The sequence below is a fragment of the Schistocerca piceifrons genome, chromosome 5 (assembly GCF_021461385.2).
Source record: "Schistocerca piceifrons isolate TAMUIC-IGC-003096 chromosome 5, iqSchPice1.1, whole genome shotgun sequence".
In the NCBI taxonomy this organism is placed as follows: domain Eukaryota; kingdom Metazoa; phylum Arthropoda; class Insecta; order Orthoptera; family Acrididae; genus Schistocerca; species Schistocerca piceifrons.
In genome coordinates this window covers 49,887,367-49,901,900 of record NC_060142.1, presented here as the reverse complement: position 1 = coordinate 49,901,900, position 14,534 = coordinate 49,887,367, and the positions used below count along the sequence as shown (strand labels likewise).

Below are 14,534 nucleotides of genomic sequence, written 5' to 3'. Positions count from 1 at the left end.
CAAAAATAGTGTGCATCTCTTTTGGAGTGACTCTCGTACATCCCCAGTAATAAAGGAATGAATCAGCTCAAAGAAATGTTGCAAAATAAAGCAGACAAAATTACATTGAAATTAAGTGAAACATTCTTTCAGAGAGAAAGGGGTGATAATCAAAAAATATGTGGCCCTGTAATGATACACAAGCACAAATGATTGACCAGTTTAAAGACAAGTTTCACATTTCTAGTAAAAGTGAAAAATTTTTGGTTTTAACTCCCTTAACCAAAGTTGCCTGTGCACTTATACAGAAAGAGTTTGGAGTAAGCAACTACAAGGTAACGGGGAAAAATAGTGGAAGTAAACTACGACTGACCTTAAACCTGCACAGTCCTTGTCTGCTAAAACAGTTCTGTTAGTTAGTTATTGCAATAATAATATTAGCAGGTGAATGCCTGACAAACATTATTACATTTCTATGAGCAAAAATAGTGACGGCAACCCAATGATTGTTCAAAACACATCAATTTTAGGAAACCTAGGAGAAGTGTACAAACTTTTCAAATCAAATTGTATTCTCAAAATTTGCTGTAGTAAGACCAGAAATTGTATTATAACTGGAGCTAGTAGGACTCACATTGTTTCAATTTATACAGCTCATCAAAATGTGAAAGTAATACAGGAACTACAGGATAGTAATGAATAATAATATTGTTAGAACTTATATATAGTATGTATTGCAAAAATGTTACACCACAAAATTTTGCACAATGTATAAAATGAAAGCTCAGTTCAGGCTTCACTTACTTTTGTTAAATATGTTTTTCTTTCTAGGGATGGCATCCTTCAAAATGCTTTGATTTTTCTTTCTAGTGAAATTGTTAAGAAAAACATTTGTAGAAATCCATGTTACTTTTTTGCAAGTATCTTGAGCACTGTGACTTCCATATTCTTTCCCAAGGCAGGTTGTTCATTAAAACTGAATTCCAAGCCAGATTTAAAACCAGTTCTCTTTGGTTCGGTACTTTAAAAAAAAACTCAGTTTCAAATTTATCATGCAGTTACGTAACTGTCAGGCAAATAGTGACAACCACACTGATAACTTGAGAGCAAGGAATGAGTAGTTTGCCTCTATTCACATTCTGTATTAGGAAATACATTTTTTGTTCATCTAAAAAGACATCTAACTCTAGAAATCTTTACAAAACTACATTTTGTATGTTTCAAAACTAAATAGCTGTGTGTTACAACAGGCAAATCTTCGTTGCAATTTTCACTAATTTCTGATGGATTAACTACTATTCTGTCATACAGGCAAGGAATCTCGATGTCTGTATTTGCTACCTCTCAATGTCTGTATTTGCTACCTCAAAGAAAATGTCCTGTATGGATTGTACGCTGATCTCGCAAAAAATAGTTGATTTTAAATTTAGCCTAATTACAGACAGCAAGCAAAGCTTCTTTTCTACCTCGTATACCTGCCTGACGCTGACATTGTACTGACCTCTACGTAATTGCCTATACATTCCAAATCTCTCTTCAAGTACGTCAGTCTGAAACTTTGCAGGCAAAAAGTAAGAAAACTGCAACTCATGAAGACAATATTCAGACAGTAAAAGCCTGTGTTGCTTACATTAATGCTGAACATGTTTCTTCTGTTAGTGAGCCCTCAGGATATTGAATGTTTATTTTTTCTCATCTTCTTAGCCATTCTAACATTCTGTTAAGATACACATACTTGGGGTCAGCTACTGTACATTGTTTTAAATGGCACGTGGAAACCTGTGACCTATAACTGGTGTTTTTACATTAGCTATTTCCCATCAACAAGGCAATGTAATTGCTGTTTCTACTCAGTGAAGTAAGGATTGTTTTGGAACCAGAGTTTGAAGGGCATTAGTTGTGCCATACTGAAAAGTTACAGAGCTACTGTAGCATTTTGTTTTTCAAAGTTAATCTGCTATAGCAAGAACAAACACGATTTATGGGATATAGTACTTTATAGAGCAACACGAAAGGTACAGATTGAACGTAGTAGTCAACACGTTGACGCACTCATCTCACAAGGCATTAAGATTACAAGTTACAGAAAACACCAGTGACGGCGTTTATGTCCATTTCGTCACCCAATGAGCGCAGCAGCTGCAGCATATGGCAATCAGACACAGTCTTGGAGGTGTAGAAGAGATGAGGGGGCAGTTGCTGCATATTCCTCCCACTCGTGAGAGGCTGTATGGCAGGACTGGGGATGACATCTCCATAGCGAAGACCTTCTTTGTCAAGGTATCAGTTGGCGCCAGATGAATCAGCGGGGCGTCAGAGATGACAGCTGCACAGGACCCAGCAATGGAGGTGGTTGCAGGGGCTGCGGCATCAGGGGCAGTGGAGGCTGTACTGGCTATGGAAGTCAAGGAGTGGGGACAGAGGCAGGAACCCCAGACAGTGATCTGCCAGGCAGTGTGGCGCGAACTGGGCCTTCTGACACAAGACATTGGTGAGAGTGGGACCGGGGGAAGCTGTGTGGGCACTCCGGAGTCGGCCCCACTGTGCAGTGCTGCAGGTTGTTGCAAGGACAGGACATCCACCCATCAGGATTGTGGACGACACACAGGTGACAGCCCTGGTGACGCTCAATGATGGTAGGAACCCAGTTACGCCAGCGGCCAAAACCACGAGTCCAAACAGGTGCAGCCAGCTGGAACCATCACAGAGTCAGTGATGCCGAATGCAGCAGATAATGGAGGATCTGTAGTTGGTCCCCCCCCCCCCCCCCCCTCCCCTCCTCCCCTGTCCCGTCACAGAGGTGAAACTATACAAACTCAAAAAAAAAAAACACCTTTTAAGGCAGCTTCAGGGGACATGGCAGATACGTACTTTCAGTGTTTTAAATATATAAACCATGCTTTTGGCCTCACCATTAGATTGAACATGAAACAGGGGAGCTGAGAGATGGAGAACACCACTAGCCTGACATAAAGATGCAAAAACTCAAGAAACAAATAGGAAGCCTACAGAAGTCCCTCAATTGCAAAAATCTTAGACAAGGTCGAAACAGTTTTTGTCATGGACATGTATGAGCAAATCGCCACATGGGGAAACTTAGAACAGGTGTCCATTACAATGATCCGATACTGATTCAGGAAGGGCCCAGCAAAATCGACATGTAGACATTCTCACGGGTGTTGCGGCATTGGCCAGGGGAAAAACAAAGCCCACATGCATGAATAAGTGGCATAATGCCCAGCCAATACACATGCTGACGGGCCAAAGCTTTCATGCGAGCGATCCGGCAATGACCGACAAGGGAATTGGTAATCACACGCCAGGGAGCTGTGTCCTCCGTCACTAACAAAAGAACCCATGAATCACAGAAAGGTGGACAGCAAAATAATTATGCAAGGGATCCGAGATAAGGCCCTGGGTTTTTCCAGCCAATTGTGCAGCACAAAAGAGAGGATCCAACTAAGTATAGGATCTGTGGTAACAGGTGACGCTATCATGGCACTAGTAATGGGAAAACCATAGACTGTGTTCTGGTTCTCAAAATCGAAATGGAAACAAAGCAACTTGTTCTGCTCGAAAGCTGGATCCAGCCCATCAAAATGCGAGTTAAGTCATCGGCGTTGGTGTGTTGTGATGTCAGCTGGTAATGAATATGTTAATTATAACGGGAGAGGAAAGAGAGCCCACTGCTCCAAATGGTGCACTGACTTGTGTGGCACAGCAACCAATGGCCTGTGATCCGTGACTAAATGGTACTTAGAACCATACAAGAAGACATGAAACTTTTTGAGGACAAACACAATCGCTAAAGCCTCCTTTTCAATCTGAGAATACCACAGCTGAGCTGGAGTTAGTCTTAGGGGCATAAGCAATAGATCTTCACACGTGTCTGCGTATTTGTGCATCAAGACCGTGTTGAGAGGCATCTGTAGCCAACCTGAGATGCTGACCCAGCTGGAAAGTGGCCAGACACAGGGCAGATTGAAGCTTAGATTTAAACAAATTGAATGTTCGGTCACAAGCTGGGTTCCAGAAAAAGGCACATTTTTACGCAAAAGCATTTGAAGGGACTGAGCAACAGTGGATGCATCTGGTAAAAACTTACGGTAATACGCAACTTTACCTAGAAATGCATGCAGTTCCTTGACAGAGGTCGGCTGTGGCAAAGCCGCAGTTGCGTTAACATGCTGTTGCAGCAGCTTGATCCCTGTGTGAGAAACCTCAAAGTCTAGATACACAATTGATGGGTGAAAAAATTGAGATTTGGCAAGATTGCACTTGAGAACCACAGACTGCAAAACAGAAAACAACAATTAGAGATTTCTAAAGTGGTCTTCAGTGGAAGAACCTTAAACAATAATATCATCGAGGTAATTGATTCAGCCAGGCACAGAGGCTGTCAACTGTTCTAAAAAGCACAGAAAAATTGCAGGTGCACTCATGACACCAAAGGCAAGTGCTGATATCGATATAGGCTGAAAGATGTATTGACAGTGAGAAAGCGCCTAGTGACCTTGTCCAAGGGGAGCTGGAGGTACCCTTCTGACAAATCAATCTTGGAAAAGTACTGGCCACATCATAATTGTACAAGCAGCTCATCGGGCCTGGGGAAAGGGTACATATCTGCCATGGACTGTGATAGATACACACACTGAAGCATCCACAGAGGTGAATCTTACCTCTCGGCTTCATAACGATGATCTTTGTTGTAGCCCATTCACTTTAAGAAATAGGCCGAATGACACTTGATCGGTGTCAAACAGCCTAATTCGGCCTTGACACAGTCACATGATGCAACAGGCACCTGGTGCCCCCCCCCCCCCCCCCCCCAAAAAAAAAAGAGAGAGCAAGTGGACTCCATGGTAATGTGGGCCTAAAAGCCGGTAGCACAACCAACCCCAGGGGAAAACAGAGACGAACTTGATCTGGCACTAAATATACTTAATTGATAATAGAGAAACCAACAGTGTTAAATGCATTCAACCAACTGTTTCCCACCCCGCACTCCTCCTCTCTGTTTCCATTCACACATACAAATTCACCTAACTAGTCACATCTGACAACTCTCCTTCTTCACCCTTAACCATCTACAACCTTCATTACAATTCTATTTATTTATTTTTTCTTTGACCTCATTGTGTCTTCACACCAGTTCCAGTTGGTTTTCATCTTTCACTGTTGCCCTACTCCCTCATTAACAAGACTTGTGGCACTCTAGCAGGCACAATGTGTGGTCTTATGGATGAAATGTTGTGGTGATTTGTGTACATAGCAATTTTAGCTTTTACTTTTGACGTGCCAACACATCATTCATGTCATAGGTTGTGCATGTGGAGATTTAATGGAAAGATTTTGTGTGCATCTGGCACAAGATGTTTACAATAATCTGTGCAAAGGTCTGATGATGGTAACATAAGTTTTACAGAAACCAGTCATCCACAATACAATGTTGTTTTTTCCAATCTTGGCTAAGAAGTTTTTCTTCTCCTAAGACAGTAAATGCAGATTACCCCTTCATACTCAGTATGAGTAAACTAGAACATATTTTATGAGAATGTTGACTGTAAATGCTGTTATATGTTATAATTAATCAGAATAACAACAATCAGAAGCATATTTTTAAGATAGGAAAACAGTCTATTTGAATATCTGGTGTAATGGAGACCCACAGTGAGGCTCCTTTCAAATTTTTTCAAGTACTATTTATGCTGTCTCTCATGAGTATCCAGTATTTTTGTGTCCTTCACAGTGATCACGTAACATCCGATCTCTCTCTCTCTCTCTCTCTCTCTCTCTCTCTCTCTCTCTCTCAATGCACTGTATATTTTCTTCATCCACTAGTGCTCCTATGTTCAGAATTCTGGTACACCTCCTGGCTTCTGCGTGGAGGACAACTTTTGCAGTTATTTTCTCTACCACACTGTGTAGTTCCTGTTTGGATGTCAACCCCTCAGATGTTAGTTCCCGGAGGTTTGAAATTGCTTAATTTATGTTTTAAGGTACTATCCAACTTTTCAAGATGGTAAAAAAAAAGAAACTGCTCCTTTGAGTGATGAAATGTATTTACTGAGTTCCACTGCAAGCTCTTGGGCAGATGTCTTCTCAGAGTGGCAATTTCGGTTAACATTCCAAGAGGCCTTTCAACATGTGGAAGCTTTTTTTATCTGATTTTTGCAGAAATCTTTCATGCTACCTTTTCCCTGCTGATAAGGTGGTCCATTCAGAAAAGCATTCTGGATTTTAACCACTTTGGCTTCAGACCATAAATTGCTAAGAAAACTGTTTCAAACTACTGGTAACTTAAATTTTTTAAGTTACTTTGATTTCCCCATGTCACAACATCTGGTTGTAAAAGTCTTTCAACAAATTTAATTTTCTGTGTGTCTGTCATATCGGGTACAAAATTATCCCTACAGTAGTGAGTGAAGTGTACTAGATGGGATTTCCCATCCCCAGAAAAAGATTCCACTTGTACATGACCCCTTACAACATTACTGTGAAAATGTCTTGAAAAACCAAATTCCTGCAAATTCTTTAATTTAACACAAAAATTTACCCATTATTGGTTTGTTTAAGATTATATTATTTCTAATTTACTGATATTTTGCATTACAGAGCTACTCCTAAATGTAACTTCATTAAGTACTTCACCTATTTGTCCTTAGGTGCTGCCACTGACACACACTATGTGCATCTCTAAATTTGACTCAACTGTGGAGAGTTCTGATTTTAAATTGTGGTCTTTGTCTCAATAAGACAGTGAACTCATTTGAATTTCTGTTCATTACTGAACTGTACAGAAGAGCATCCTTTTCTTATAGGACCACTGTCAGCTTTTAAACAAGTTTCCACGTCAGCCATCCTGATCCTTTAATTTCTGCATTTTATTTGCTAGTGTCAACTTTCTCACAAAGTTCTGCCCTCAATGCAGAATTTGACGATACTATTCCCACTTTAACAACACCAATCTTTTTCAATCATTTTGCTGTTCATCACATTTAATGTGTTTGACTAGCATTCATTATTAGCCTTCAATTGACTGAGAGATGCCATAATCCAAATTAAAACATCAGAAAGGTTCTGATGTTATGAACAGCAGTACTTTGTTCGCTTAACACTAAACTCATGTGGCTCACCATTACTCTCCGAGTTGTTTTTATGTCAATGTTAGCATTTGTCTTGGTTTTACACTGAATGTATCATTCATTTTCAAAAGAAAAAATACAAAAAGTACTTATCTTGTGTCCATAGACAGACACACACCTCAAGCAGTTCGAGCTGGACCAGCTGGAGGGTGCCATGAAACTCGAAGAGGGTGTGGTTGTCGAGACACCGCCTCCGCAACAGAAGCACCCCCTGCTGTCGATGCTGCTGCTTCAGCCATCACCAACACGTCACCAACCGACGCCACTGGGTGAGGATGCACAATTACTGCACAGCCCAGGCCAGCGGCAAACCAGTGTGCTTCTCGAAGCAGTGCCACAGCATGATACAGAACCAGGGTTGGTGGGGCTGCAACACCCGGGCACACCACCCAACACACAGTCAGTGTGCATGTCACCCCCGCACGTCTCGGGCGCTGCCACTGTAGCCTCTGCCACCGTGCTCTCTGATGATGTGGAGTGGTTCCCACAGTCAGCTATGCACTGTCTGGTGCCAGAGCAGCTGGACCTGCGGCCCAACTGCACAGCGGACAATATGATTGAGCCACAGGACGTGCCTGTGCTGGCCTCTGCCAGTGGGGTACTGGGGGCCACGTCTGCCTCCAGGGGCGACTGCTGCGGACTGCCGACTGAGCATGCACCACACAACCAGCACCGCGGCGAGGAGAAAGTGCCAGTGCGGCAGATGTGTGATGGCTCCATCTCACCCACAGTACAACAATACCACAACCAGCACCACCATGAGCTGGTGTCGCTGCTGTCGCGGCAGAATCCCGCATCAGATTCCTCCTCCTCCTCCAGGGACATCCTCAATGATGAGGCATTAATGTCACTGTCAGCGCTTGAGCTCAACAAGAAGCTGCACGGCTACCCACGTGAAGAAGTGGTCAGAATCAAGCAGAAGCGGCGCGCACTCAAGAACCGTAGCTACTCACAGAAATGCCGCAGCAAGTGGCTGCAGCAGCGCCAGGAGCTCAGGGGCACTAACCGCGCACTCGTTGCTGAGCTCAGGCGCCTCAGGGGGGAGCTGCTGCGCATCACACAGCAGCGCGACCTGTACAAACAATACCTCGAACAGCAGATGCACGATACTGTCTCTGCACCACCTCCGTGCCATGACACTGCCTCCGCCACCTCGCCTACCGCTGCCAACTTAGACACGTGTGATGTTAGCATGAGGTGTGAGCTGCCTGATCCTGAAGTGCCACCACCATGACAGTACCATCCAACACTCTCTGTTAGCAGTGCAGGACACAGTAAAACATGGACTCTGGAATATGGCACCTATCTCTCTGTAGCCTGCCCTGACATTCCCCCCTTACGGAAGGCATGAGTGGACACGATCAGGTCACCCCTCATTTCTGTCACTTCCCTGTCTACTACCACACAATTCATGCACCAACCTTTGTTGTGCGCCAACTGGTTGGAACTCAAGATCTAGCTCAAAACAACAAGGGATCGTACTGTACCAATGTCGCGATGTATGGCTTTCTGCCACTCAAAATTGCTTGAGCGAACCATTCAACCTATACAGCAAGAATTAGGTACAGTTTTTGTATTGACAGTTGGTATTATGACTGTGGATCACTATCTGATCACAGAAGATTCCAATAGTAGCCAAGCGCGTGGCAAACACTTGAAGCCTAGCTTATACAGTAGTTGCACTCTTAGACAACGAATTGAGGACAGATCAACCCTTTCATGATTAGCAACTGCAACGATAATAAACACTGATGAGACAGCTTACTCAAATGCTAGATAATAACAAATAGCATTTTCACTTTATTCAGAATTTGAGGTCATACAGCAATGCTACTACACCACAAATAGATACCACCAAAATATCCAAATGACACTGACAGTCACTATCTACCAGCAATGATGAGACTAGTAGAATACAGCAACAACACCTGTTATCTCCATATCGTCCAAAACAAGACACCAAAATTATTTCAATACATTACCTGTTTATATTATGTCAAGCTAAATCGTAAATCCAGCTTGCAATTGTCCTCACAAACAACAACTTCCTTCCAGTGCAGAACAATCTCTCTTTTAATAACTTTTAACGTTCATCTCGGGTATTAAGTGAGTGCAAAGGCTGATTCATATTAAACTTGTATTTAGACAATGTTTATACCGGTATAAAGATAACTGAAGTGATTGTTCTATTTCTTTGTGTGTAGTCTATCATTGCTACATAAATAATGATACGTAATGAATTCCACAGATTAACCACCACACCTCTGTGAGTATGATTGCTGACTTTTCATAACAACTTCAGCTAACTTCAGTTCTGATTTGTACTCACTTAGAACTTTTCTTACTTAAATGTAATCTTGTTAGCTTTTATTAGTATCGGACTCTTGTGTAGTTTGCGTATACCAATGCAATTAAGTGATTTTCACTGAAACCAAAGCTTCCTAATACCAACTCGAGATTATGTTCCGCAGGAAGCTAGTAATATCTCTGAAACTTAAATCTTTGCTTTCATCGGACTGCAAGAGTTTCTACTGATTCACCTTTACGTAATAAAACTGTTTTCAGAAATCGTTCATCATTCAATTTCAAACAAAATAAGTTTCCCTTTGACTTTGAAATTAAATATCCTTCAAACACATCACTTTTAGATTGACACTTAAACTTGCAGTTACAACACAATGAATTACATGCAACAGCCACTAAGGGCACAGCCTCATAAAGATTTCTTTCGACCTAAGAAAAACTTGTCTTTATTTGGGCTAGATATCTCGATACAAGTTCAAATCTCGTAAGTGAATGAGTGACAGCAAAGACTACACACCCTCCACAGAAACTGAAATTCAGGAACAAACAAAAATATAAACAGAAAACCTAGGTGCCACCACCTCTTTTGCCTTAACCTTAATTAACAATTCATATAAAACTGAGCCTCTTAAGGTGTTAACATGACACGACCTGCTGAAGTTCCCTAAATTAAATCAGGCCACTCGTCACTTCTACTAACCAAGTTTTTTTGTTTAGTTACATGTTGCTTGTTAATGGTTTCTTGCTATTCCCGTTGCTTACCAACTCAACCTACTGGTGCATTCTCTCATATCTAGATGAAACAATTCGAATATACACAAGCCAATTCTAGATCCGCTGTATGATAAGTGGGTTCGAGGCTTTCCCTTCTCAGTACACACCAGTCACTACCAAACCACCCCTAAAAACAGCTAGCAGCCCAATTACCTCTGGACGAGCCGGACAGAATATCAGGCTCTACCAATTCCCTAAAAATTATCAAGTGCAAATCTCTCTCTCTCTAACACGGCTCACACTGTATTTATCACAGCAAAATAACCACTCCTTCCTCCCAAACAGTCCACAGGATGACACTCAATTGGCCACATAGAAACATAATTTCACCAAACCAGTGTATAATTCGCGACTACCTCAAAGTCCCGGAACCTACATATATTGCGTAGCTTGGCCTTGGGAGGAAAACTACAGTCGCAGCTACGTCTATCAACAGGGGTACTACCCAGAGGTTAACTTCATCGGTAAGAGGTCTACTGGGGAACTATTTTCTGATGTCATACAATGGGAACCATATGCATGAACAAACATGCAATGCCACACCAACTTTTGACAGTTAAATTATTATTCCTTTTGGCTGTCAGGTAACGTTGATAGCAGCCGTCTGCATCATGTTGCTGATGCAGCATCTCTGGAATCAGCAATGGCGAGTTGTTACATCACTGAAACTGCATGCGTTCACCACCTGTTTTCTCTGCAGTTCGCTTGTGTCGTCTAGAACATGTTTTATCGCCTTTTAATACATCATACACATATGATTATTGTATTCACCAGGTGTTATTGGCCATTTACTGGATCGGATGCACAGCAATTGTGATGGCAAATGAAATCTGTGCTTTTGACGCAGCACACCCTCTCTGTCTATGTAAGCAATAGTTTTTCGTCCCTCTAAAACTATAGTTTTGGTCAGCCATGACATCAAAGTGATTGATGAGAATCCCTTGGGGCTATTAATTAGTAGCTGCTTGAGCTGAGGTCTGCATTTCTACACACAATGCTTCAGAATCAGACTTAGCCATCATCTCAAGGTGACAGTCTTGTTAGAGTCCAGGCAACGAGAAAATGTGGCCAGTCCTTGCACCACCCGATGAAGATAGCTAGTACTGTTGTTGCAACACTGTATGCTGAACGTGGGGTTGTCAGATTGGATGAGTCTTAAAAAACATACCACCTACTTATTATGATTCACAGTATCCATGAGCTGTAAACTCGTAATCTTTTTCTCTGGGCCTCAGCTCGGCATGACTTCCTCTCTTCCCTCTCCTGATTGGTCTCGAACTTTGTTCTACTGTCATACGATACCTGCCTTGACCATCCTGATGGCTGATGGTCTGTTCAACCCCAGAGGCCATGCAGTTGTACTCCATACATTGGAATAGGTTGAAAATATTTTGAAACTTAATTTTTCATTTCCAATGCTTGCTTGGGATTCTCAGTCTTGTGTAAGGTTATAACATTACCATTCTACATCTGGATAAATGGTAATGATATGGATGTGTGTGGACAAGTGGTTGTCTGGTGAAGGTGGAGCAGAGATGCAGAAGATGTAGGCAGCCAATGCTTGATGAAACAATTTATTGATTTGTAGGAAACGTGTAGAAACTATGTGCCCATTGACACACTAGTGTCAGCACTTCTCATCTGTGAGGCTTTGCTGTGGCTTTGCTAGCAGTGTATTCCGAGCTGCCTCACACTGCTGAGTCGGGCATTGGCGCCTCAGCCACTGTGGCTGTGTGTGGAGTGATCCCACGTTCAGCATCAGTGATAGTCAGTAGTGTCGCCCAGGATCAGATCCCTAACTGATGGAGGAGAGTGCTGACTGGCATCGGTGGACGCCAATGTCTCAGACTTTGTGGAGAACCTCAGTTCAACCCTCAGCCTGCCCAATTTGCCACTAGACCGATGGCCTGTGGTCTGCTCGAGATGGTGGCAGAAAGTTGGCAGCCTGACTGCAGAAACTGATACACAGTGGTAGACAACTCAATGTTCTGACAATGTTCCAGTAATCTGCCTAGTTGGATTGGGCCAAATTCTGATGGGCTCCTAGTGACAGTTACAGCTGGCTGGCAGTGGTGGCTTAGTTGCATAGTACAAAACCAGTAAGCTGTTACAAGTAGCCCACTTACAGCATGATGATTTGTCCTACTTCTCCTGTGCCACTTCAGTCTCTCCTCCTTGGAAAAATCCAAACCACCAGACTCCCAAATTGCACTTTTCATGTTCCCCACCAATCTGGTGTAAAAACTCTAGGTTAGCTGCTGCCTGCCTGTACTCTTTATTTCCCTTTTCATATGTACACTATTTACAACATTTCACATTCCTGAAACTCACTATCTTGGTCCTTGGTTCCTGATTTTTATACCATTTCACTTCAACTTTTAAAGGCCATGCTGTTTCTTCATTCATTCTGAATGATTAATGTGGACCCACAGGCTGAAGGATGGTGAGGGTAAAATCTGTGCAACCCTACACTCGAGGTAGTAATAAACAAGGCCTACAATCACCAAGTTTATGAATGTAACCAATGTGATAATTCATACTGAATGGAATTGGTGCCAATGTTAGGTACGGTATTTTTTCACATGAATAACAAGATGTTCCATTGATATACAGCCATTTTAAGCTACCAGCTTCTGGTCCAGGGAGGCTAGAAGGGTCGAGTCAAAGGTGTCATTTTCAATAGGTCAGTTTTTCCTTAGGCAAAACATGTAAAGGTATGTCCAATAAGTAAAGGAGAAAGTAGGTTCAGGGTTGTGGTTCTGGTGATGGTCATGGGTGACTGGAATATAGCATTAGAAATATCACAACAGTGCTATTGATCAACAAACTTTATCTCTGCAGCTCTAAATGTTATGTGCTGCTTAAGTAAACTTGGTGACAATTATTGTATCTGCTACTGAAAAGAGCCAGTGTGACCTAACATTTTGAAAGAATTCAGTCTTTCTTACAATCACCTTCTTAGGACACACTTATGTAGACTCCTCAAAGTGGAACAAGCTGAGCTCACATTACCCAGGTACCATACATATTAGCTTTGTGAGGCAGACTGACTCACTCAGCCCATCACTGTGAATTGTGAATTGTGGTTTGTTAGTCTCATAACATACATAATCTAAATGATTTGATTCAGGTACAGGAGACACGTCAAAATTTTGGTAAATTTTTACCATATACATACAACACCTGATTTTAACAAATGGTACCATAACAATAATACAATATAAAAATACACATACAATAAAACAAACTAACAATTAATTACAACAACTGATTTTAACAAATGGTATCATAATAATAATAATAATACAATTTTGTTACACATACAATAAAAGACTAACAATTATTTACCCCTTGCTCAAATTATCATGTCATCCTCTATGAATTCTTCTACTGAATAGTAGCATTTCTCTCACAGAATCTGCTGTAGCCTTATTTTTAGACTCTCTGGCTTCATATTAAATATATTTTTGCCCAATAGCTTGTTATATATTGTCATCCCCATATACTGTGGAGTTCGTGCATATAATTTCAAATGGTGTGTGGGTAACATAAAATTATTGTTATTTCTTGTGTTGTATGTGTGGTTAAAATGATTTTCCTCAAATAATTTTTGTCTGCTGTGTACAAAGATTATAATTTCATAAATGTATATGGAGGGAACTGTTAGGATTTGCAGGTTCCGAAATAATGGGCAACAAGATTCTGTTTGTTGTGCACTACACATGTATCTTATAATTTTCTTTTGCAGTTTCAGTATTCGAGATACACTACTTGAATTTCCCCAGAAAATGATACCATACCTAATGACAGATTCAAAATAACTATGATATGCTATTTTTCGTGTACTCATGTCAGTAGAGTTTGCTAGTATTTGCATTGCAAATGCAAAGCTGCTTAGTTTATTTGATAGGAACTCAATATGTGTACTCCAGTTTAAGTTGTTGTCCACATTTAGTCCTAAGAATTTGACTGTTAACTTCTTCCATAGGATGATTGTGATGATGTATTTTAAGATCCACACATTTCAAATGTTTGGTTTTGAAATGTACCATATTGGTTTTTGCAATGTTCAGTTTCAAGCCATTTAACTGGAACCAGTTATCTAGAGTACCCATTGTGCACACAGTGGAGCTCTGAATTTTTTTATGCGTCATCTTCAATTAAAACAGAAGTATCATCTGCAAACAGAACTGACGGGGAATTTATATTTATGGGCAAGTCATTTACATAGAATAGGAACAGGATTGGCCCCAAAATGGAGCCTTGAGGCACACCTTGTGATGCTGTACTCCATTTAGAATAATAATTCACTGCATTTGATGTGACACTTAC

The 14,534-nt window shown here is 41.4% G+C and overlaps 1 protein-coding gene across 8 annotated transcripts in view; it reads left to right on the top strand.

Moving 5' to 3' along the window:
- LOC124799277 (transcription factor MafB-like) overlaps positions 1–13,392 on the top strand; it is a 101,548-nt gene extending 88,156 nt beyond the window's left edge. For all 8 annotated transcript variants that reach the window (XM_047262849.1, XM_047262853.1, XM_047262846.1 and 5 more), the window contains one exon: positions 7,231–13,392. In XM_047262849.1, coding sequence (XP_047118805.1) covers positions 7,231–8,358 — 1,128 coding nt within the window. In that variant the 3' untranslated portion in view covers positions 8,359–13,392. The remainder of the gene's footprint in view (positions 1–7,230) is intronic.
- The last annotated feature ends 1,142 nt before the right edge of the window (positions 13,393–14,534 follow it).